This window comes from Cinclus cinclus, chromosome 15, assembly GCF_963662255.1.
Source record: "Cinclus cinclus chromosome 15, bCinCin1.1, whole genome shotgun sequence".
Lineage (NCBI taxonomy): Eukaryota > Metazoa > Chordata > Aves > Passeriformes > Cinclidae > Cinclus > Cinclus cinclus.
Genome location: NC_085060.1, coordinates 19,526,236 through 19,550,473, shown reverse-complemented (window position 1 = coordinate 19,550,473; position 24,238 = coordinate 19,526,236). Strand labels below are relative to the sequence as shown.

The following is a 24,238-nucleotide window of genomic DNA, read 5'->3' as shown; positions in this document are numbered from 1 at the left end:
AGAATTCCTGTGCACCCCTTATTCTTCTTCCTTTTGCTTGTTGCTGTTCTATGGTAAGGGCAACTACAGATTGATGAGTTGGTTAAAATTATTGGGTGAATGGTTATAATTAAATTGTTTAAAAATTACGAATTAAAAAACTAAAATTAAATTGGTTTAAATTACTGAACATGGATGTTTTGCAGGGTAATACAAATGTGATGTCACAGTCTGGAAACAAGACTGGCAACAGCTTGCCAAAATGGGACATATAGAAAGACTGAGGTGTTTGCTACCCAGTACTGACAGCAATGCCTTTAGCACAATGTCTCAGACAGCTGTGAGTACCAGTCTTGCCATGGTAGCACAGAGCTGGGCTTGCAGCCATTACTTGCACTTACTCTGCTCCTCAGACAGGTTTTCCAGCTGTCCCAGAGCACTGTGCCTGCTATCACCACCTGAACAGGTGACCCTGGAGCTTGGCATCATGTCTGTGATATATCACCACTGTGACTGTGTTGTACCAACAGGCCATTCTGTGGCTGCAAAAAAATCACAGGCTGCATGAAAAGAACACCAAATATAATTCTTCCAGATGGCTACATGAAAATTTGGAATTTCACCCCTAATTTCTGAGCTGATAATATCTGACTTAAGCCTTTCTCACCCACTCTCTCCAACCCTCTGAAAGGAGGATGTAGCCAGGTGAAGAAGGTCTGACTTCTCTCAGATAACAAGTAAGAGGATGAGACGACATAGACTCAAGTCATACAAGGGAAGTTTAGATTGGACATTAGCAGGAATTTCTTCACAGAAAGGGTACTTAGACATTGGAACGGGCTTCCCAGGGAGGTGGTGGAATCACTGCCCCTGGTTAAGGAAAGACTGAACATACCACCCAGTGCCATGGTCTGGTTGACATGATGGTGTTTGGTCCTGTGTTAAAACTCGATGATCTCAGAGGTATTTTCCAACCTAATTGCTTCTGTGATTTTTGCTGGGGGCTAAAACCTGAAAGGAGATTCTGGTATCATAGAATCCTAGAATGGTTTAGGATGGAAGGGACCTTCAAGATCACCTGATTTCACCATCCCCACCTCACCCGCCATGGGCAGGGTCACCTTCCCTTAGACCAGTGTGATAATTGATAAAAGATTCGTGTTAATCATAAAAGTATTGGGGTTTGTGTAAACCAGAATACTAAGGTCTGAAATGAAGCATGGACATTAGATAAAACATATATGATTAAATCATTCTATTTAAATCCCCCTGTTATGAATACTGTGTTTTTTAGTACATTGTATTTGATACCAGTTTGTAAAACGAGGGTTTCCCACGGCCTGAAAGATATTGCAAAATCAGATTTCCTGCCTTTGTATAATCAATTGCAACCTGAAAGATTTTGCCATACCAGATTTCCTGCCTTGGTGTAATCAATCCCAACCTATCTGTTAAGACCAGATCCCCCATGTCTACTGTTCCTCATCTACCAAGACCACATGGCTACTTGACAAACTCTCCAGAGACTACAAGGAAAACCATCCTATAAAAAGGAGCTGCAAACCAAGGTTGGATGGAGTGTGGAGTGGGCGCTGACCCCTCACGTTCCCCAGCGCTGCTTGCACTGTCTATATCAAATAAAGCAATCTAAATTTTGCTAAATATCGAGACTTTGTTTCTCATTTATAACAATTTGGTGCCGAAATCTGGGACGTCCTTGAAGCCCTGAGCGGCACTGTGATTTCGGGGAGAGGCCCCGCTCCCATGGCCCCGGTTCCTCAGGGGTTCTCAGGACCCATGGATGTACCTCACGATATAGACTGAGCAAGGAAAAAGCTCCCCAGAAGACCATGGCAAAATCACCTGTAATTCTTGTGCATGAAGACCCAGACAGGAGCATGAAAGCTGCAAGTAATTGTCTGGTTTGGTGGAGGTGACTGTGTGCTTGCTGAATGAGATGTGGATTTTTCCACGAACCAAGTGTGAAGTCCTAACTGCGGTTCCAGTTTCCCGCGAGGGGCCCGGCCGGCGAAGGCACGAAGCAAGTGCTGCTTTTTCTCATCCTAGTCCAGGTAGAGGCTAGGTTCTTTTCCCATCCCAGCCCAGGTAGAGGTGGGACTCAGGGCGGGGAAAGGGCGGAGAGCAACACAGGAGTCATGGGGGGAAGAGGGGAAAAGCTGCTTTTTCCCATCCCAAGCCCAGGTAGAGGCAGAATTCCTTCCCATCCTGACCAAAGGAGAGGCAGAATTGGGGTAGAATACCAGGGGTAGCACAAATACCTCAAGACAGTCCCTTGAGGTAAAAATGGGACAATGAAACAGTCAGGTTTTAAGCCTAAATAGCTCACAAAAGGGTCCAGGTTCCTGTGATACACAAAGAAATGAAGATAAGGTCAGTAGGTTGTCAGAAATACCACCGGGCAGCACTTTGGGAGTAATATTAAGACGTTGGGACACAAGGGAATTATACAGAGGAAAAAGTAAAGAAAAATTGATTAATTATTGTATGATAAAAGGGACCAAGGAGATGATCCACAGAGATAATCTGTACTGGTCCACGTTCGGATCATTTAAGGGTTGGATTTGTAGAGCATTAAACACATATGTTGCTTGTAAAGAACCATTTAACAGAGAGGAATGTGACTATGCTGCTCTGTGGACCGAGCGGCATGGACCATTCTCGGTGTATACTTTGAGGGAAAAAGAGGATGAGGATAAAAAAAGGAGGTTGCCTGGGAGCCACTTGATGATCTCCCACCTCTGTATAATATGGAGGATACGGGAGACTCTCCCATCGTCTCTGCTCCCTCTCCTCCTGGTACTCCAATAGCTCTAAGGACTCGATTGAGTCAAAGAAATACCAGGAGAGATAGTATCAGCAGAGAGGAGGGAGATAATGACACAAAGGCTCACTTTTACCCGCTGAGGGAAGTCCCATTAGCAGGACAACAAGCTGGATTAACTGGATTTGTAAATGTTCCCTTGAACACAGGGGAGGTAAGAAACTTAAAAAAAGAGATGGGAAAATTATTGGAAGATCCTATAGGGGTATCTGAGAGACTACATCAATTCCTCGGACCAAGTATGTATACTTGGATGGAACTATAATCTCTATTAAGTATCCTATTCACTATGGAAGAACGGGAAATGATCAGACAGGCTGGAATGAGGGTACGAGACCAGGAGCATCAAATTGGACCTAGGGGAGACGAGAAATGGCCATTAAATAATCCTAACTAGGATAAATAAAATGATATCCATCTCCAGAATATGATGGACTTAAGATGGATACTTGTTAAAGGTATCCGAGAATCAGTTCCTAAAGGACAAAATATTAATAAAGCCTTTAGTGAACAAAAAAAAAAAAAAAAAGACGAATCCCCAACCAACTAGTTAGAGTAGCTGAGGAAAGATCTCCAAATGCAGTCTGGGGTAGACCCCAATACACAAGTGGGTCAAGCACTCCTCAAAACCCAATTCGTTGCTTGATCATGGGGAGATATTAGAAAGAAAATGGAAAAGTTAGATGATTGGCAAGATCGGGGTTTACAAGAATTGCTAAGAGAAGCCCAAAAAGTTTATGTAAGGAGAGATGAAGAGAAGCAGAGAGCAAAAGCTAAAATCTTTATAGGTGCAGTTCGTGAAACACAGAAAGAAACCCAGCAGAAAGGGGGAGGGAAACCACGAAAACCCCCACCGAAAGAAGGAAATGAGGCAGGAAATAATTCACTAAGTCAAACCTGCTTTTACTGTAACAAGAAAGGTTATATAAAGAAAAATTGTAAAGAGAGGATATGGGATGAAAAAATGTTCCAGGAGGACAATTAGGGATGTAAGGGGCTGTATGTATTGGGGACTATACCATTTAAGAGCCCTTGATAAAATTAAAGAGTGATCCCCAGAGAGAGGAGATGGAATTTTTAGTAGACACAGGAGCTGAAAAATCCACAATTAAACACCTACCAAAAGGGTGTAAGCCTAGTAGAGAAACAGGACTCATGGTTGGAGCAAAAAGTGAACTATTTCAGGTCCCTATTATTAAAAATGTGCAAATTGAGACCCAGAGCAAAATTGAATTAAAAAATCTGCTGTTACTGCCAGAGGCAGAAAATAATCTATTGGGGAAATGGACAGAGGTGAATGATAAAAGTTTTGAAAAAGTCAAACATGATTTAATTCAAGCCCCTGTACTAAGTCTCCCAGATTTGGAGAGACCATTTCAGTTATTTGTAAATACCTCTGATCAAACAGCATATGGGGTATTCACTCAGGAATGGGAAAGCAGTCAAAAGCCAGCGGGATATTATTCTAAACAGTTTAGAACATGATTGTGTGGACATTATAAAGTTACAAACAAAAGAAATTAGACCTGACTTGGAAGAAGTTGAACTTAAAAATGGAATAAATTTTTTTATAGATAGATCTTCCTAGAGTAGCGGAAGGACAGGGTTGTTTAACTTGTAAGAAAATTAATAAAAAAATAAGGTAGGCGACAAGCTCCATCTGGAGGACAGAAAACTACTTACAGACCCTTTGAAAGAATACAAATAGATTTTAGAGAATTACCAAAAATAGGAAGATAGAAATACTTACTAGTAATAGTAAACCAATAAACCCACTGGGTAGAGGCATACCCTGCAGCTGGAGCCACATCACAAGTGGTAGCCAAAATATTGATAAAACATAATACCAAGGTATAGCCTGGTCCAAGCAATAGACTCAGACCAGGGGACACACTTTACATCAATGGTGCTGAAGTTACTGACTTCAGCACTAGGTATCAGCTGGGAGTATCATACGCCCTGGCACCCTCAGAGTTCTGGGAGAGTTGAAAGGACGAATCAAACTTTAAAACAACAGCTGTCAAAATTAATAATTGAGACTAAGATGCCATGGAAAAAGTGCCTCCCAATAACCCTGTCTAATATGCGAACAATGCCAAATTCGAAAATGGGAATTTCACCATATGAAATGCTGTATGGTATGCCTTACCCTAAAGGAGTATGCCTTGATCCAGCCTCAGTTCAGGACCCTTCTCTTCAAAATTATTATGCCAAGACAGGTTGGACAGTGACATCTGAGCCCGGAGACCTTAAAGTGTGAATTCGGAGGACTTGCTGCTGATACCAGATCAATTCGTCTCAAAGGTCTCTCAGTCAGGACTGCAAGTCACCTGTCCTGAACCTGGGTGTGATTGTAGCCCGTTCATAAAGAAAAGGTGTCCATATTGTACCGAGTTGTGGTGGTGTCATACCTATGATGGGTATTTCCCATTCGCATTATGCATCCAATGTAAAAAAAAAAATGAATGTAAGGAAACTATTAAGGTACTTAATACCCTATCAGCACAAGGAGAAATCGAAGCTGATGATCACAACTGGTGGGAGTTATTTGAGAATGGGATGTGGGAAAAAAAAATGAAAGACAAAGCAGAGGTTTTGGCAAAAGAGTGCTGGAAAGGATTGAGCATACCGTGCTGTTACTGCTGTACCTCGTATTGGAATGTTAAAGCTAAAAGCTGGAACAAAATAAAGAAATTATACCAAAAGAAAAGGACAAAGTGGGAGACCCCAGGACATAGTCCCTGCTGCCGAGAAGATTAAACAAACCTCGGCTACTGGCAGCAATCCTGTAGGCCTTGAGGGAGGCAGAGGGATGAAAACAGTCCTGGGAGTCATCCTATTGCTCCTTATGATAAAAGGAAATAGTGCTGATGCTTGTTCCAAGCATTACCAGACAATCAGGTACAGTGGACACACGGTATCCACCCTTGCCTTCCACACACATATCTATTCGGCCTGCTATAAGCACACCTTAGAAACTTGCACTATTATGGGAAAAGTTAAGGGGTAGCCACCAATTTGGAAAAGAAGGGTGGGCTCCATAGGCATACCAAAGTTGTCCAGGAGGAGAAGTGTCCCTCTGCTTCACAAAAGAAGGGAATACTCAGATCAGGGAGGAGTGCAAAATCACTACAAGGAGGAATTGATAAGAATATAACTAAAACGTTCAAGGGAACAAGAACGAACCATAAAGGAAGTTTTAACTTATACGAGAAATTGGAACAACTCAGCAAACGGGACTTACCCAACTCAGGAAGGAATTTATTTGTAGAATTAATGAAAGAAATTACTACTGAACTGAACTTAACTCACTGTTGGATCTGTGGAGGAATGCAAATGACTGAACAGTGGCCATGGAGGGGGGAGGGATTAAGCTCAAGCAAAGAAAGTAATAGCTAAACAACTTACTCAAACTAGAGCAGCAGTATATAAAAATCGACTAGCCCTGGACTATCCATTAGCTGAAGAAGGAAAAGTGTGTGGGAAGTTTAATAATTCTGAATGCTGTTTAAAAATTGATTATAATGGTGAAGTAATTACTAAAATTGCAGAATAAATAAAATGCATGTTTTAATTAAAAAAAAAAGCTTATGTACCTGTACAAACCTGGAACTCTATGCTTAATGATAATTGGTGGAATATCCTGTTGGGGGGAGCTTGGTGGAAGAAATTAGGTTTTATATTCACATGTGCATTATTAGGACTAATGTTCATCCCTTGTATTCTTCCATGCTTCATTCAACTAATCCAATCGGTGGTTGAAGGAATGCAAGTTGCTACAATACCAATAGACCCTGATATGGCAATAAAATTAATGGCAGTAAATAAATTAAATCTAGTACAAGAAGTACTGACAAAATTTGAGGCTCGAACACGAATCAATGGGATAAAAAAGTGGGGAAATTGTGATAATTGAGAAAAGATTTGTGTTAATCATAAAAGTATTGGGGTTTGTGTAAACCAGAATACTAAGGTCTGAAATGAAGCATGGACATTAGATAAAACATATATGATTAAATCATTCTGTTTAAATCCCCCTGTTATGAATACTGTGTTTTTTAGTACATTGTATTTGATACCAGTTTGTAAAATGAGGGTTTCCTACGGCCTGAAAGATATTGCAAAATCAGATTTCCTGCCTTTGTATAATCAATTGCAACCTGAAAGATTTTGCCATACCAGATTTCCTGCCTTGGTGTAATCAATCCCAACCTATCTGTTAAGACCAGACCCCCCAGGTCTACTGTTCCTTATCTACCAAGACCAGAGGACAAACTGTCCGGGGACTACAAGGAAAACCATCCTACAAAAAGGAGCTGCAAACCAAGGTTGGATGGAGTGTGGAGTGGGCGCTGACCCCTCACGTTCCCCAGCGCTGCTTGCACTGTCTATATCAAATAAAGCAATCTAAATTTTGCTAAATATCGAGACTTTGTTTCTCATTTAAAACACCAGGATGCTCCAAGGCGCGTTCAATCTGTCCTCAAACACTTCCAGTGATAGCGCATCCACAGCTTCTCTCTGCAACCTCCTCTTGGCCCCCACACCTCTCAGGGAAGAATTTCTCCCCAGTATCATATCCAACCCCGCCCTCTGGCAGTGGGAAGCCGCTCCCCTTGTCCTGTGCCCCCCTGTTCTTCAGAGTGCCCTTCCCAAAGATGGCGCCCGGTGCTTCCCCCCTCACCGCGCAGCCGCCGTGGCCCCGATCCGGCCGTGACGCGGCCGCCGCCGCCTCCGACTGTGCCGGGGCCGGCTCCGCAAGGCGCAGCCCAGGGTGGTTGGGGCTGCAGCTGCGCCTCATGGTGCCTTTGCCCGTCCAGGCTGCACGATGAGGTTGCTGGCTGCCGCACTCTTGCTGGTGGCGCCTCTCGGCGCTGCCTTCTACCTGCCCGGATTGGCGCCCGTCAGCTTTTGTGAGGAGGGCGAAGAGACCGAGAGCTGCAAGGTGAGAGCCCGCTCGGGCGGGCCCGGCGTGGGCTGTCCGCTCGCTCTGCCCCGCTCGGGACTCCCGCGGCCGGGGGCTCCGCGGGGTATATCCCAATCGTGCTGCTTGCGGCTGGCCTCCCGCGGGCGGCAGCCTTTGCTCCGGTTAAATAGACACCCCCAGCTGGTATTCCCTTTTCCCGCTGGACTTTCCAGCAGCGCTGGGAGGACCCTTAGCTTCTTGCTCCTGGCGTGGCTGGGGCCTGTCAGCAGCCAAGGGTAACTCCACCATGGGGTAGCAGCATTTGCTGGTTAGCCAAGTTAGTTAGTTGCATTTCGTACCGGCCACACGTTTGTTTCTGAAAGTCCGTATTTTCATACTTTTTCTCCTCCTTTCCTGTTTAGTCGCTAATTGAGCTCTTCGTGAACAGGCTGGACTCTGTTGAATCAGTTCTGCCATACGAATACGATGCGTAAGTACATCCCAACAGGTTTCCAGGGGCGTTTGGAAAGGCACCTTTCTGTTACCGGAAGGGCGTCAGTGTCCTGGCTGTAGGGATGGAACCGTGAATCCAGTGCTCAGTGGCAGGAATGAAGTACAAGAGTGTGGAAAGGATGAAGGCCACACCTGTGCTACCTGACTGTCCTCTGTTATTGTTAAAAAAAAAGGCTGCAGGGTTTCTTATGGGTGCATTTTATTGAGCTGAGTACTAGATTCAGTGTTGACTGACATATTTGAAAATTCTTTCGGTTAGGCAAATCTAGGATGTCAGATGCTTTGAGTTCCTTTTTTTTCCTGGTAATTGAAGGATATTTGGAGACCAGTCGCTGTTAATATTTTTTTTCTTTTTTTTTTTTTCTAAAGCTCTGTAGCTAATTCTTGGTTTGTTGGTGTTGGTTTTGTTTAATTTTGATTCTTCTATATGAAAACTTCTATCTGCTTTTGCTGGTATTTATAGGCCTACAAAGTGAGGACAAACAATACGATTTGCAGTCTTGCTGTTGGGCACAGAAAACAAAACTTGCAGGTGTTTTAGTTCTTTTCCTGGGCGTTGCAGCAGTAGAAGCAAGACCAGAAACTAGCTAAAAAATTCCCGTCTCTATTTCCATTAAACTTTCTGGAAGCCTGTGAATTTAAGACCGTTGATTGAGGAAAAGTACTTATGTGCTAAAGATAAGTATGGGTTTGTTTGTTGTTATGTTGGGGTTTTCTAAGGCAACCTGCTGCTACCTGTGTTTAATGAAAAGCCAGAATGGTTACATTCTCCAGTATTCAGCAGTTTCAGGCTGTATGTAGTTGAAAAGAATTAGTGTTTGACAGTGTGGCACTGTAATGCTAAAAGCACTTTCCTTCTTTAAATGTGTTTCATGTTAAATACTGTTTGTAAATACCCCTTTAGGAAAGGGGTGTAGCTTTTCAGAAACTTTTTTGCAAGAGAAATGGAAAGTCTGTAGCACAGTCCCTCCCACAATGAAACATTCTGTTGTTAGTTTAAATTGCTTAATTGTTTAATTAAATTGTTTAATTAAATTAAAATTAAACTTGAAAAGGGTGGGTGGACTAAGCATTGTGCATTTTGTTAAAGATATGCTGGAATATGTATTGGTTGAAATTGATATTAAAATAGATGACAGCATTCTTCACAAAGGCTCTCAGATTTTTAACTTCCAGTGGCTGAGCTGTCAAAAAAATAATGAAAACTACTATGGTAAGGACATAATTTAAGAATTTGTTTTAGGCTGGTATTTATAGGTATATGTCAATTAAAATAAAAGGGAACCTTTGCTACTTTTTTTCAGTTTTGACTTCTGTCAAGATAAAGAAGAGAAAAGACCATCAGAGAATCTTGGACAAGTGTTGTTTGGGGAGAGAATAGCATCGTCTCCATATAAGGTTATTTTATCCCCTGAAGCTGATCCTGTTTAAATTTGATAGCCATTGTTCTGATGGCTGTAATCTGTAGACATAACTGAAGATTTGATGGCTGGGTGATTATTTTTGTTTACATTTTTTAATGTATGCTCTGTGGAGTTTATGTAATAAAACCTAGTAAAACTCCTCCCAGCCTAATGGCATCTTAGGGTGGTTAATTGAGTTAGGAAACTGATCACCCATCTTGCCTGTTGCTGTGTGATACAGAAATACAGAAACTGTATCCTAGGTAGTTATTTAATAGCTAGATGTAAGGTGTGGTAGATGATGTGAAATCATTTGTTTATTAAGTGTAACTTTGGAGGCTATAAAGTGATAGCTCAGGAACTGTTTCATGTACTTGGTTGTACTATTGGGCAACTTCCAGAGTGGGAGTGGGAAATTAGATTGTGGCTCATTTGCAGCTTTTTTCTGCTTGTGCATGCTTATCATCTGTTGTATGAAACTAAATTTTTCAGTGTTGATGCATATCACTTGGAACCTTTTGTAAAATAAATGTATGGAATTATTTTGTGGATTGGGTATGTGGTATTTTTCTGTATCATGCCATACATTAGCAACGACCAAATGTAGCATATCAAAAAGGCTGTGCCATCAACTTGGAACAGTTATTAGCAGTGGAGGAGTTGGAGTCAAACAGTAATTCTTGCTGTTTGAGAGCTGTATGGTGTTCATATGCAGTTTCCAGACTTGGATTTGCCAGTGAGGCTGAAAACTGTGCTCTGTGTGTGTGTGATTGCTAGATAATTGCTAGTGTGTGGTTGCTAGATAATCCAAATCCCTGTGAGGAAAAAGAGGCAGCAGTTTCTGAGTCTGATCAGTCAGACCTGATTGTATCTTTTCATTAGTCTGTTAAGCAAGTGATGCCCCCTGCCTTATATGAACTGCTCTTAGAAGTCTCCTTGATTCTCTGAGCTAATGTAATTTTAAGTCTTATGACTAGTGGTCCCAAGAATCTTTTAAATATGTAGCACAATGGGTCATTTGGACTGGATACGTATTGAATAGATTAAGTGTTATAACAATTGTTTGAAATGGCTGGACACTGCAGTAATTAGAAAGTGCTGTTCCTGGTTAGCATTTGGGCCTTGATAACATTAGAATTTTCAGCTGTGTTTTGGGCTCATTAACAGGTAAATATTAAATGGGTTAGAAGTTGGAGATGCAAATGGGAGAGTGTTTGTGTTAGGTGATGTCTGTGCTTGGAGCTTAGATGTGCAACCTGTGCTTTTGGTGGCCTTATCTAACTTGGTCGTCATGGGGAAAACCAGCTGAAGTTAATGTGAAACATTCAAGAAGGGCATAGTGAAAGTCTGTTTTAGCAGATGATGAAATTATCAAAATAAAACAAATGGGTAAAAGAAAAAGCAATACCATTTCTACTGATTTTCAGTTTTCATTCCTCAGGGTTTATCCTTTAGAAACTTACAGTAAGGAGGTAAAGTAGCTAAAAAAACCTCCTCGCTTTACCTGAAAAAAACCACAAAATGCTAACAGTTATCTCAGAAGCAAAATTGAAGTGACTTTTTGTGTGCTTTTTTTAACAGTTCACCTTTAAAAAGCAAGAAACTTGCAAGAAGGTTTGTACAAGATCATATGACCCAGGAAACAGTGCTGATAAAAGCAAACTGGCTTTTTTGAAGAAAGGAATGCAATTGAATTATCAGCATCACTGGTAAGTCAAGACATGTGCTGGAGGTTGGGTTTATTTTCTGCTTTTGGACATTTGTTCTATGTTTTAAGTGGTTGCTTTCTTCCTTGTGTGTGATAGTTGTCTCTCTACTGTACATCTTGTAGGCACTACTGAAAAGTGTGTGCATTACATGAATGTGAAATGTCACTGTGAAATGAAGTGCATCCCTTTCTGAGGACGTGTTCTTTGATGTTTCTGTCTAGGATTATCGATAACATGCCTGTAACGTGGTGTTATGATGTGGAAGATGGACAAAAATACTGTAATCCAGGATTTCCAATAGGATGTTTTGTTACTCCAGATGGTAGAGTTAAAGATGCTTGTGTTATAAATGTAAGTGGTGGAACTTTTTTTGTTAGTACAGGATAGTTTCATTTGTAGTTTTACTTTTAAGCTTCCCTTTCCTGAGAAAGAACATACATGTTTGTAAACATGCTTAATATTTGGACTGTGGGCACTGACAGAGCTGAGTTCTGCTAGTGTGTGCAGTGTCTCACTGATAACAGTTGTCCAAATAAAATGTTCACGCAGGTCTTTGACTAATATATGTTTTATAAAGCTATAAAATCATCATATGGATGTTTAAAAGCCTTAGAAAGTTGAGGTTCTGTTCTGAAATTTCATGTGTATCCATCTTAGTACCTATTCATTCTTTGTCTGTGTTGTATTCATGTGCAAAATGTTCTTTTATCAGTAGGAGATAGAAGTTTTCTAGTGAAGTCCTAGAAATGAGCTCTGTATTCTAGTTGCAAAAGTTATGTCCAGCACAGTTTACAAGTTAAATGTGTCAGGGTTTTCCCAGATGGCTGAAGGGTAACAAACCTAGCAGTGACAGGGAAAATTATGTTGACAGTTGGAAATGTGTCAGTCATCCTGGGAGTTACCTTGTTAACTAGTACAATTACAGATAATAGTGATAGAGTTTTATCCCTCCTGGGTGAGGGACAACACTCCTCAGGGTGAGGAGAGAGCTTTCCATGACTCTGCTCTACCATTTGACCTGCTGCTTGCCTGCAGTGCAGTCAGTTCATTTATATGCAGCAGGTCTGATGCTTCTTTGAAGTGTTGCATTTATCATGCACATTCAGTTTACTCTGTCTATAGTCACTGTCCAACTCAGTTACTCCTCAGGCTCCCCAGACTCTTTAAACTGATCTTTTATAAGAGTATATTAATGTTGAAGTGTTTCCCTTCATTGCTACTTCATACAACACCAGTCTCATTTTAAAGTTCTTGGCTTCTTGCGCCCTCTCCTGTTGGAGAAATTGCTCAGTCTCATGATCATGTTTTGTAGTCAGAGTTTAACAAGAAGAACACTTTCTACCTCTTCAACCACGTTGACATAACAATCATGTACCACAGTGGGAAGGATGAAAACTGGCCGGGTGCAAGATTGGTGATGGCAAGACTGAAACCACAAAGGTAAATTGTACATTAAAGCAGCAGGTTCTGGTATTCTGGAATTCAAACAGCAGTTCCAAAGAAAAGAGTCTTTTAGAGATGTTATTGGTATTAATAAATTCTGAGGGACTTGTGACTTCTGGTAAAGCTTTCAGTATGCTGGTTTATATCTGGAACTATTTGCAAGGATAGTTCCACAGCTGTAAATGTAATTTAACTTTGCTTTTGAAGTGTTCCCCAAAGTCCCTTGTGATGGAAAAGCTGCTTATGCAGACTTTCAGAACCTGACCTAAAAAACCAGAGCCTTGTTCGTGTTTTGGTTGATTTATATCTGGATGTGCGTGTTTTCAGATACACTGAGAAACATCCTTTCACTGAGTAAGAGTGTCCCGTGTCAGATCCGTTACGTGTCTCCCAAATGTACCTTTGGATGAATGTACAGGCGTACTTTATCCTGTGGAAGTTTGGATACAGAGGTATAGGTGAAATACCATGTTAACACTGGTATTTGGAACTGCAGATGACAACTAATTTCCTAAGAAGACTAACTGATTCTCTCAAACAGTAGCTTCTTAGATTTTGTGTTGAACAGAGCAGAGGTGCAATTACTCAGAGGTCAGAAGAAGACTGAAGCAGCTATTTTGGCCTCTAGTCAATCTTTTCATACACAGTTCGTATTTATCTATATTTGAAAACTGCAGTCCGGTTATAAAATTTCAAAGTAGGTAGTTTTTATAGCTAAACTTTTCTCTCTTTTCTTTGGAAGTTAAGTAAGTTAATAAATTACACTACTGCAGTTTCTGAAGTCATACAGAAATGCTTGGTACAACATGACTTGCTTGTACTTGGTTTTTCTCTTGCGAAGGTACTTTATTTTGTCATTCTCTGACTGGGCGCTTTGCTTCAACCTTGAAGCACTCCTGATAGGGAGTATTTGTGGTTGGAGCACAGTGCTGAATGTTTTAAAAGAAAATTAAAGTTTTGAAAAATTTTATTTAACTTTGTTTCCCCATTAGCTACAAGCATGCAGATGAGAACAACTTAAGCTGTGAAGGCCCACCTATGGAGATTCCTGGAGAATTCACCAGTAAACTGAATTTGGTTTACACTTACTCTGTGACTTTTGAAGTAAGTATTAAATCTGTTATGTGAATATATAATTCCCCAAAAGAATGAAATCAAAACAATTGGATAACTTGCTAGTAGCCATAACTGGATTACAGCAGTGTAAATTCTGTAAGAATGGTCTTGTGATGTATTTTTCTGAAAATCTTAACAGGCTTTGGTTCCTGTAATTTGAGGGACATTAGGAAAATATAAATGAAGATATTTTTCCCCTGTGTTTTATTATTAATAGAAAATCAGTAGATTGAATGACGGGAAGGGTTGTCTTCCTTGAGGTAAACTCTGCTTTCAGATTTCAGTCAGGGTGCTGAGAGTCTTATGTTGAAGAATAATGTTCATCTTTATATCAGGGTACATGCCTTAGTTAAGTGTTGGCCATAAGGCTTTATGTCATGAGGTTGAAAGGTTTGTCTCATTTTGTGTGGTTTTTATTTTGTTCACTGTCTTTTTCTTGAGTAGGTGATAATTTATTTTTTAGAATTAATACTCTGGTGTTTACTAATACACAAATGTTTTATTCAGCCTGTAATGAGTTTGGGGGATATTGCTTTCTGGAAAATGGCTCTTTACCCCAGCATGGAAAGTGAGCCTCCTGTGGGTATGACAATAATTTGGTTCCAGATACTTCAAATCTTGGTACCTCTGTTTCAGTCTGTCCTGAAAGCATAGTTGTTTTTCTGAGGTAAGACACCGATCTAGAGGGTTTAGCCTGAGACCACCAGCTTGTTTTGTACAGACAGTGAAGCAGCCGTGATATGGCAACAGCTTTCAATCTGCCAAATTGAATTTGATTTGAAGCAGTGACCTGGAGGTGCAAGGCTTAGTAGCCTGTTACGTTTCCCTTGAGACACCTAAGCTTCTTGCAGCTGATTTTCCTACATGGATGAGCCTTCTTTCATTAACATTTGTGTTTAAATCTTGGGGTAAATTGTGATTCAGAACTTCAGTGTGAACTTTGTCTGGTTACTCATTCAATGAGTGAGGTGTTTGGGTACCTACACTCTTTTCCCCGTCATGGAGCAGGTAAGGCTCACATCCAGTGGGTTTGGATACTTCCAGCAGATGGCACTTCAAAACTGTTTATTCTCTCTGTCACCCATAAGCCTTAATTTAAAGTAATACCTCACGTGTTTTGCTTTTTATTAGTAGTAGTTTCAAAACAACTTGAAAGGGGTGTGTTTATCAGTGAGAAGTGTTTTTAAATCGGAAAACATCAGTTTCAGTAAGCCTGACTATACAAAGCAGTAAAATATAGAACTGTTTTATGGTCCTTTCTAATATGGCAGCTGACTTCTGATGAGAAAGTTAATGGTGTCTGCTTTAATTAACTGAAATGGAAAAGATATTTAATACTGTGTGAAAAGTATACATCATCATGGCTCTAATGTTTAGTACACAAATGTATAGGAATGAAAGCATGAGAGCAGTTTGGTGCTTAGCTGTACAAACTTAGCACCTTGTGAGTAAATTAAGAAATTCAGCAGAATTTCATGCCAGTCAGAGGATAGAATTTGGTAACAGGACAGCACATGTGTACATCCAAAGAGAACAGCTGAGGAGGACAAGCTTTGTGGGTCAGAAAGAGTCATCAGTTGTATGCATGAATATTCATCACAGGAATATCTGGAAATGAAAGTTGTCTGCCAGGAATCAGAGTGGAAAATAGTCTTTACCAGCTAACACTATGGCAGAGAGTGAAGAAGCCTGTGCTAAATACATTAAAAGTGATGAGAAACATATTTCTAGTTTTCCCTGGAATTTTTCTCTGGAGTATGTTTAACAAAGTTCAAGTTTCAAGGTCAGTGTGCTCTGCTGCGAAAATCTTGTCATGATGGCATGATTGTTTTTCAGCAGTTCGGATCTGCAGGCTGCTACATCACAAATCATTGAAAGACGAGGCTTAATGAAGCCTAATTTAAAGGTAGAAGACGTGGATAGAAGATTTCAATGAAAAGATAGTCTTCTAGAGCCTCTGGAGATTAATTAATGCAAAAGAGAGGTCTTACATCCAGGGTTGATACCAAGCTTAGAAATGAATGCTGACTGGAAAATTTGGGGAAGGGATGTGGTATGCTTACTCCATCTCAGAGACTGCAATAAACTTGTACTTGTTTCTATTAATTACTATTTCTTTTCCTTATAGGAAAAGAATAGTATAAAGTGGGCTTCCAGGTGGGACTACATTTTGGAGTCCATGCCGCACACGAACATCCAGTGGTTTAGGTAAGATTTGCATTTATTCAGTGAGTAACCTTGCAGGGGAGCACAAAGTTTCTTAGTTGTACTTCTTGGGAGATAGAATGAAATCCTTAGGTTTTCAGTCAAGTAGACATTTTGCTTTCATATGTGAAGTAAGTTCATTTTCATCTCTTGGGAGCAATTGTATTACTGCATTTTGTGAAAGGAAGGTATCATCAGTATCCAAAAGGAAAGCAGTTTCCGTTGTTTTACTTGATCATCTCCATTCTGGAGAGGTTTCTGAGTCATTACAGATCTGCAGTGTTCTTACTGTTGCTGTCTGGCTTTGAGTGCCAGGTGAGAGGTACATGTACAGAATGCATGTTTTGTACTCAGCAGGTGCTTACATAAAAAGGCCTTTTTATGGGTAAAAGATGTATGTGAAAAGCTCTTACTTATCTTATTTCCCCCATAGCAAGGGAATGGTACTAAGTAAGTATATAATTTGTGTTGTAGTGTTAATCTTTTGCAATGTAAATCTTGAAAAGGCTAATCCAAATAAATTGTTCTCTACAAAATATTAAACAGCACAGTATCGATTTCATTGGTTGATAAATATAAAACCTACTTGACAGTCTACTTTAAGAACTGTAGCTGTTTTGCCAGGGAAATTACTTCTGAGCTATGTAAGGAGGAAAATAAAGAAAAGCTTATGTAACTGTCTACAGTATTAGCAATGTATCATGAAATACCTTCATGATACCTTGATAATCACTGTTTTAATCACTGGATAATCACTAGAATACTGTTTTCCTCACTTCTGTCTCCTAAGAAGTCACAGACGTTTAAGTTGTGTACCTTTATCTTCTCTGGATGGGAAAGTACTGAAAGGTCTGAATATCCAAGGTTTTCTCCTCAGATCCGAGCTGTACATGTAGTACAATGTGAACTGGTACATCTCCTGAAACCTGAATAACTGTATTCAAAGTTTGACTTTTTCTTGATCTACAGTATAATGAATTCCCTCGTAATTGTTCTCTTCTTATCTGGCATGGTGGCTATGATAATTCTGAGGACTCTTCACAAAGATATTGCAAGATACAACCAGATTGACTCTTCTGTGAGTAAAATTTACAGCTTTTACATGAGCACATTTTTGTGTCCATAGTGATGTCTGTGTCTTAGTCTTGAGTACGCATCTCACAGAGAGATGCGTATCTATGATGAGTTTGATACATGCTAATATCTCTGGAGGTTAAAACTTATTGGAGATGTTCTGATTAACATAGGCTGATGCAAATTGATGTTACCTGTGGCTGGAAAGTGTGATGGAATCAGTTTAGTTAGGAGATCATAATATTGCAGTTCATGTGCAGCACAACTTCTGACCTCTAGCGGTGTTAGAGCTACTTGTTAATGTGTGTAAACTGTATTTTATTTTATTTGTAAATACAATTCATATGGTAATTGCTGTGTTAAACTGAGTCTAGTTTGTTTAAATTAATGAGATGACAGAAGCCTGTTGCCATATAACTGAACCTGTTGTGAGTTCTTCTGAGATAAGTACTTCTTAAAATGGGAAAGCAGCAAGTTCCTATAGGGAAAGAGAATGTAACTGACTGTGACTTGAAAAGACTTGACCAGTAGACTGAGACTAATTTTTACTCAGCCTTTTTTTCATTGGCAAAAGTGGTATCTCTGCAACTCAAGATACAACAAAGGTTTGGATTTTCACTCTTGTTGCTGTCCATCTGGTAAAAAATACTTCAAAATCCACGAAGATGTTTCATATTGAAACTGGAACGTCTGAAAGTACTTCTGTTCTTCTTTGTGGTTCTTTGTGGATATTAAGTATTCTGTTAATGTAAATCCAGACAGTGATTTAAAATGGTATGATTTTTCTCACATCCTTTAACTGATAGTTTTCATGAGGGTTCTGTTTGATCTCTCAATTAAATTATGTTCAATATTTTACACTGTATTGTCTTAGTTGATTCTTCTTAATGTGATAAAGTGTGAGACTTGTGGAAGCTTGATTAGTTTTTATGAGTAATAACAGGGACAGGTGTGACTTTCATAAAGCTACAGTTTTTTATTTTCTTGCCAGGTGTGAGAGACTTAAAGATCTGTTGCAGATCAAGGAGCTTATTTTAAAAGGTGTGAAACAATTGTGTGAAAGAGGACCTGAGCTGAAGAATATGCAGGGAAGCAAATGAGTATCTCACATTTAGGGGCTGCTAGTGATTGTACTTCAAAAGAGATCGATGTAGCAGACAGTAACTATGGTCTTAGAATGTGCATTTAATATTTCAACCAGTGCTTGCTGGTGTGATGTGGATAAGTGAGGTGTGGATTTAGTGACACATTCATTAATGAAGTGTTTAGAAATCATTAGTTTATGTTTAGGGTCTTATGACTAAGAGAGGATTCCTGAACTGAAGAGAGCTCGTAGCTCATGTCAGTATGTTTTCACCCATGAGAGGTAAAGCTCTCTTTTTTTTTTTTTCTTTCTTTATTTTTTTTTATTTTTTTAATTTAAGGTGCTCTACATCATTGTTTTTTTGGCAAGCTTTAATTCTCGTGGTAAGCAGTCCTTTCAACTGAACTCAGTATTCTTACATTGAATGGAACCTGTAGCTTTTAACTTAATGAGGAGTAGAGGTTAACCTCTTGTGAGGTTAGTTATCTGTGGTTCTGTGCGTTAGTTTTGTTGTTTGGTTGTTTTTTGGAGGGGAGGTGTCTGTTTTGAGTGACTTTATTGAAAAGTTTTATTCTTCAGCAGTGGTTCCCTAGACTCGCTGGACTGAGGTTTCCCCCTCCCCGTTCCATCCTTCCATCCATTCACCTCTGGCAGTGGTTTGTACTTGTCAGAGTGGTGTACTTGTCCCTCATGATTCCAGGGAGCAAACTTCCTTCTAGAGTGGAGAGACAGTTTCGTTCTTTTCCAGTATTGCCGTTGAAACCAATGAGCTTTGAAACAGAAACAGAAAAAGATAAGTGCATAAACTAGATTGAAATTAAAACTAAACTGAATGCTTTGTTTAAATTTGGAGTGATGTTCTATGGTTTGCCTAATTACATTTGCTTTTTCTTGCTTTAGGAGATGAGAATTTTCTTGATAAATCTTAACTTTTTCACAGAACCATTAGGGGGTTGTAAAATCAATGAGTGATGAATCAGATGCAATTAGTCTCGCTTTGGATCTTAACTGGAAGCTAATCAAACTTTAAATATGTATTTTGCATCTTGTTTGTATTAATTCACTGCTGCATTATGTATCGCTGCTAAAGACATTGTTGATTTTATACAGGAAGATGCCCAAGAGGAATTTGGCTGGAAGCTGGTTCATGGAGATGTGTTTAGACCTCCAAGGAAGGGAATGTTGCTCTCTGTCTTTTTGGGCCAAGGAACCCAAATTTTCATTATGACATTTATTACTTTATGTAAGTAACTTCATTAAGGTGATGTGTACGTAGTGTAAAAGTAATAAGAAAGATACAATATTATTAAACAAATTATAGACACCTGCTTTTAATGAATAAATGAAGTCCTTCCTTTAGTAACATGTAATATTAATGCAATTTCATAACAGTAATTAGATAGCTTCAGTAATGCTCTTGTAAGCATTGTCACTGAAAACATTGTGATATCTGGGCTAATGCAGATTCTTCATGAATTCAGAAATTCTTCTGAATTTCCTTCTTACAAGTTTCTTTTTAAAGAACACAGTTTTGCATGGTATAAGTTATCCAAGGGTCCAGTAATGCAGGTTCAAAGATGTAATCAAAGCTTTAATGTTCTGGGAACGCTTTCTGTCCAATATGTTTGACATGAGCCTGCAACCATACAGACATATGAGCAGGAGTGCATGCCAGTGAAATAGTACTGACACAATGTTGAGATAATGAGAGCCTACCATAAATGCACATATGCATGTGATTATGTTACCGTCACGAGATGGCATTTTATTATTGGCTATCTGTAAAGTTTATGGGCATTCCTTTTCTTACCATACAGTAGAATTGGGAAGTACACTGATACGTAGCACAAAAGAAGAATCTTTCAAATTTTGCTCTCCAGGCCTTTCATAGGGGAGCTGCTTTTTTTCTGTTTATTGCAAGATATTGTAAGATTACTAGACTTTTCTTGATAGGCTTGTCTTTCAGTTGATCACAACTCTGTGTCTTGCTCAGGAGTGGTAGTTTCCTGCCCAATCAGTGTAATGATATAGAAGGAAATTGGTGGCAAAGAAAATGCTTTTGATGGATGGTGGCATTTTATTTTTCAGCCTTGTGACTATGAGATACCTTCTGCTTAAGAGATGAGGTGGAAATAATGCTTTTGAATGAAACAGTGCTATTAGGGGTATGTTCATGTGATGAGGTTATACAAGAGCTTATGCACTCAGCATAAATAAATAAATGTGGTAGTGAAAGGGGTAAACCTTCACAGTGATCTGCTTAATAGGGGTATTTTGACATGTGTCCACAAATAACTAAATCTTTTTGTTTCTTAGTCCTAGCTTGCCTTGGTTTCCTCTCTCCTGCCAACCGTGGTGCTCTGATGACCTGTGCAGTTGTACTGTGGGTCTTACTGGGGACACCAGCTGGCTATGTGTCTGCTAGAATGTACAAAAGTAAGTACATGCATTTATTTAATGTGACAAAACATGCTAAATTCAGAACTGCTGGACTGAGTATAAACCTCCAACTGGAGCTGGTGTCAGACAGCACATCTGCTTCTAGCTGCCATTCTGCAAAGCGGTTGGAAAAAGTCTTGACCTTGAAATTGTTTTTACTTTTTCTCCTCAGCATTCAGAGGTGAGAAGTGGAAGACCAATGTCTTGCTTACAGCTCTGCTCTGCCCTGGGTTAGTATTGTTTCCCCTCATTCTTTCCTTTATTCTTAAGTAGAAATTTATCTGAAGTGGGACGGAGTTGGGTATGATGCTTGTCTATGTGATTTTGTTTATGGTACTCCCAAGCTGCAGTTCCTTTTGTGCATTGTCTGTCTGTGAATATAAAGAAAAGTGAATTCTGAGGAGCTGGAGCCTGGTAGTCCAGAACACAGCTTATTGGCTTCTTTTCAGCTGTGGGAGTAGGAGGAATTGGGCAGCTCTTGCAAGGTTGTGTCAAAGCCTTTGGGAATCACTGCACCAGAGCGCTGGGCACAGTGATGGGGTAATTCCAATTTGATACTGCAGTACTCAGAGTGTTCCAGGTAATTCTGGTTATGATCTTCTTACATAAATGTAGGAGGTGTCTAGTTTGGGATATGGCTGTAGTGTGTATCATACTATATAGTGTGGCTAGTACTGTCCTGCTTGGGAAGGGCAATAGCTCTTGTGACCTTTTGTGAGAATTAGTGGGGAGAGAGAGCAGAAACTAAATTCTTCTGCAAGTCTTCCATGTTTTGTGGTTGCAACTTTGAGTACATGAAGTTATCCCTTGGCAAATGTGGAAGAAAATATTGTAAATTTCTTAAGGTATTTCTTCCCCCCCCCCACAAAATCTCAGAATGAATAAAATATTTCATCAAATGAAAGGTAATGAACTTGATAACAACCAAGTGTAGTATTTTTCTGAGAAATCTTGTAAACAGAATGTACTTCAGTCTCCCTGCTGTCATTTAGATGTTATCAGGAGAGAGAAGAAGATATATATATATATTGATGGAAAGAATACCATGCTTATCAGTTAAAGTCCTAAATAAATTGAGTTTCATAGAGCAAGTAAAATGACTGGGGCTAATGGAATATGAACAGATGCCATGATTATACTGTGCTAGTTCAGTGAATTTGCATAATATAAACAGCCCAAGGCCCTTTTAATCTCAGTAGACTAATGGGAGTTCATATTTGCAATATTTTTTCTAACTGTGGAGAGGGTAAGTGAGGTCTGTGTTATGAGCCTGGGTAGATGATAATGCTAAAGATTGGAAAGACTTCTAAAATAGATCTGGATTTTTTTGTTGTTGTTCAACAAGATGCTTACACCAGGGGTCACTTGGACGTGCTTATTGAACAAGTCTGTACCCCAAACAGTTTTGGCAAGTGTCAGGCCTCTCCTAGGGAAAAAAAAGGAGCCTGTCTATTGCTCTAATCCTTCCTCCTTCCTTTTAAATGCAGTGAAAGAATGCATGTTAACTTCACGGCAGCTTAAATTCTGTCTCAGGAACACTTTTTTTAACAAAACCCAGACAGTGGTGCACTTTGCAGGACCCTTTCTGAGCTGAATTTCCTGTGGTTTATCTTTGAATCCAAGAATAATGGCAATTAACACAAGCTTCTTTTTATATGGGGTTCCTTTGCAGAATGAATGTTCTACTTTGTTTTCAGAATGGGATGTTTGAAGTCTTCATCTCACCTTGATTCAGCAACACCTTGATTCTCATCTATGTGTTGTTTTCTAGCTTTTGTCCTGGATGTTTAGAAAATGAGGCAGATGTGTTTAATGGGGGAGGAAAAAGCAGGTCTGGAGACAAATAATGACTGATGCAGTCTTTATTTAAATTCTCCAGAAGCACGGTCTACTTAATATGTGTAACTCCCTCCTTACACAAATATTTCTGTTGTAGAGCAGAGCCCTCTTTAATCTACCCCTTCCCCTTGTGACAGAAATTGCAGCAGCACTTTAGTTTTGTTGTGAGAGTCTGTGGGGCTTCCTAAATAGATTTTGCTTTCACTGTATTTCTTCAGAAAGGATTTACTATTTGTAAAGGACAGAAATAAAGGAAATATTTATGGTTTTAATAAGAAACAAGGTTCAGATAGTATACATGTATTCTATATTTTTCCATTCTTTGTATGGACTTTTTCAGTGAACTGTTTCTGTTACTTTTTGGTGTTATGTATAGAGTCTTTATTTAAATGGCTTTACCATAGGTACCTACATTACAAGCATTGGGTGGTGCAGGCATTTTTACTTTAACTGTACCAGTGGTCAAAGGAGCTAGGACTGCTAGGAAATTGGAAAATTGAAAGAAGCTACATTTATTTTAAATATTAAGTAATATTTATTCTTTCTTGAATATTTTAATTTACTTTCTTATTTTATTTTCCAGGATTGTCTTTGCTGATTTCTTCATTATGAATCTCATTCTGTGGGTGAAAGGCTCCTCAGCTGCCATCCCTTTTGGCACTTTGGTTGCTATCCTTGCTATGTGGTTTGGAATTTCAGTCCCACTAACCTTTGTTGGTGCCTATTTTGGCTTCAAAGAGAAGGTAGGGCCCTTTGAATATAGATTTGATATACACCTGTCCTCTGTAGTTGAGCCATTGAATTTCTAAGCAAGAGTTCCAGACAGGATCTGGTTGGATTGAAATGTCTGTGATCCCATGATTGTAACATGGTATTTTACTGTCTTGATATTGAAACAGAACATACATTTCTAATGTTGCACCAAACAGGTTTTTTTGTGTCCATTCACTAGAACCAGGTTTTAATAATGTTCTTGGAGCTCTTGCTTTTTGTGCTTCAGCAATACCTCAGCAGCATAGCTGAGTTTTGAAGTAGTGCTTCAGAGAGGCTTCAGCTTTGTACTTCACTAGTTTGAAGTAATGCCAGACAGCTAAGAAAAAGGCAATGCTATTGGATTTTTTAGATTTTATTTTTGTTTTTAATTAAGGACTGAACAGATTTATTTTCTTCATGTTCTTCCTTGCTTACTGGCCCATAGTTGGAATGTCTAAAAGCACATGTGCTTTTTTCCTAATGATGGACATCAAGTTAGTAAGTTTTTTGTTTGATAACTTGTGATGGGTTATGAATGAAAATATAGCTGTGTTTATCAAATCTTTGTATGTCTAATACTAGGGAAATGTAATCTTATTTATTATGTAATACTTCATCTTTTATTTCTGGGGTTTTTTCCCTGCAGCCTATTGAACATCCAGTGCGTACAAACCAGATTCCTCGACAAATCCCAGAGCAGTCATTTTTCACAAAGCCATTGCCTGGTATCATCATGGGTGGTATCTTACCATTTGGCTGTATTTTTATTCAACTTTTTTTCATTCTGAATAGCATTTGGTGAGTATCACTATTTTTTCCCTCTTGTTACACAGGTTTGATAATGCACACAGTGAGTTTGAACATCCCAAAACAAATAATATAAGGAATAAACCAAAGTTAAAGTTTTTGATAATTTTGCAGATTTTATAGAAT

The 24,238-nt window shown here is 39.4% G+C and overlaps 1 protein-coding gene across 2 annotated transcripts in view; it reads left to right on the top strand.

The window, feature by feature from the left end:
- The first annotated feature begins 7,554 nt into the window (after nucleotides 1-7,554).
- LOC134050262 (transmembrane 9 superfamily member 2-like) overlaps nucleotides 7,555-24,238 on the top strand; it is a 33,480-nt gene continuing 16,796 nt past the window's right edge. The window contains exons 1-14 of one of the 2 annotated variants that reach the window (XM_062503219.1): nucleotides 7,555-7,766; nucleotides 8,150-8,217; nucleotides 9,545-9,638; nucleotides 11,225-11,352; nucleotides 11,574-11,703; nucleotides 12,665-12,792; nucleotides 13,788-13,899; nucleotides 16,040-16,119; nucleotides 17,086-17,194; nucleotides 19,385-19,517; nucleotides 20,591-20,710; nucleotides 20,886-20,943; nucleotides 23,136-23,295; nucleotides 23,952-24,103. In XM_062503219.1, coding sequence (XP_062359203.1) covers nucleotides 7,650-7,766; nucleotides 8,150-8,217; nucleotides 9,545-9,638; nucleotides 11,225-11,352; nucleotides 11,574-11,703; nucleotides 12,665-12,792; nucleotides 13,788-13,899; nucleotides 16,040-16,119; nucleotides 17,086-17,194; nucleotides 19,385-19,517; nucleotides 20,591-20,710; nucleotides 20,886-20,943; nucleotides 23,136-23,295; nucleotides 23,952-24,103 — 1,589 coding nt within the window. In that variant the 5' untranslated portion in view covers nucleotides 7,555-7,649. The remainder of the gene's footprint in view (nucleotides 7,767-8,149; nucleotides 8,218-9,544; nucleotides 9,639-11,224; nucleotides 11,353-11,573; nucleotides 11,704-12,664; nucleotides 12,793-13,787; nucleotides 13,900-16,039; nucleotides 16,120-17,085; nucleotides 17,195-19,384; nucleotides 19,518-20,590; nucleotides 20,711-20,885; nucleotides 20,944-23,135; nucleotides 23,296-23,951; nucleotides 24,104-24,238) is intronic. The other variant, XM_062503220.1, reaches the window with a different exon arrangement.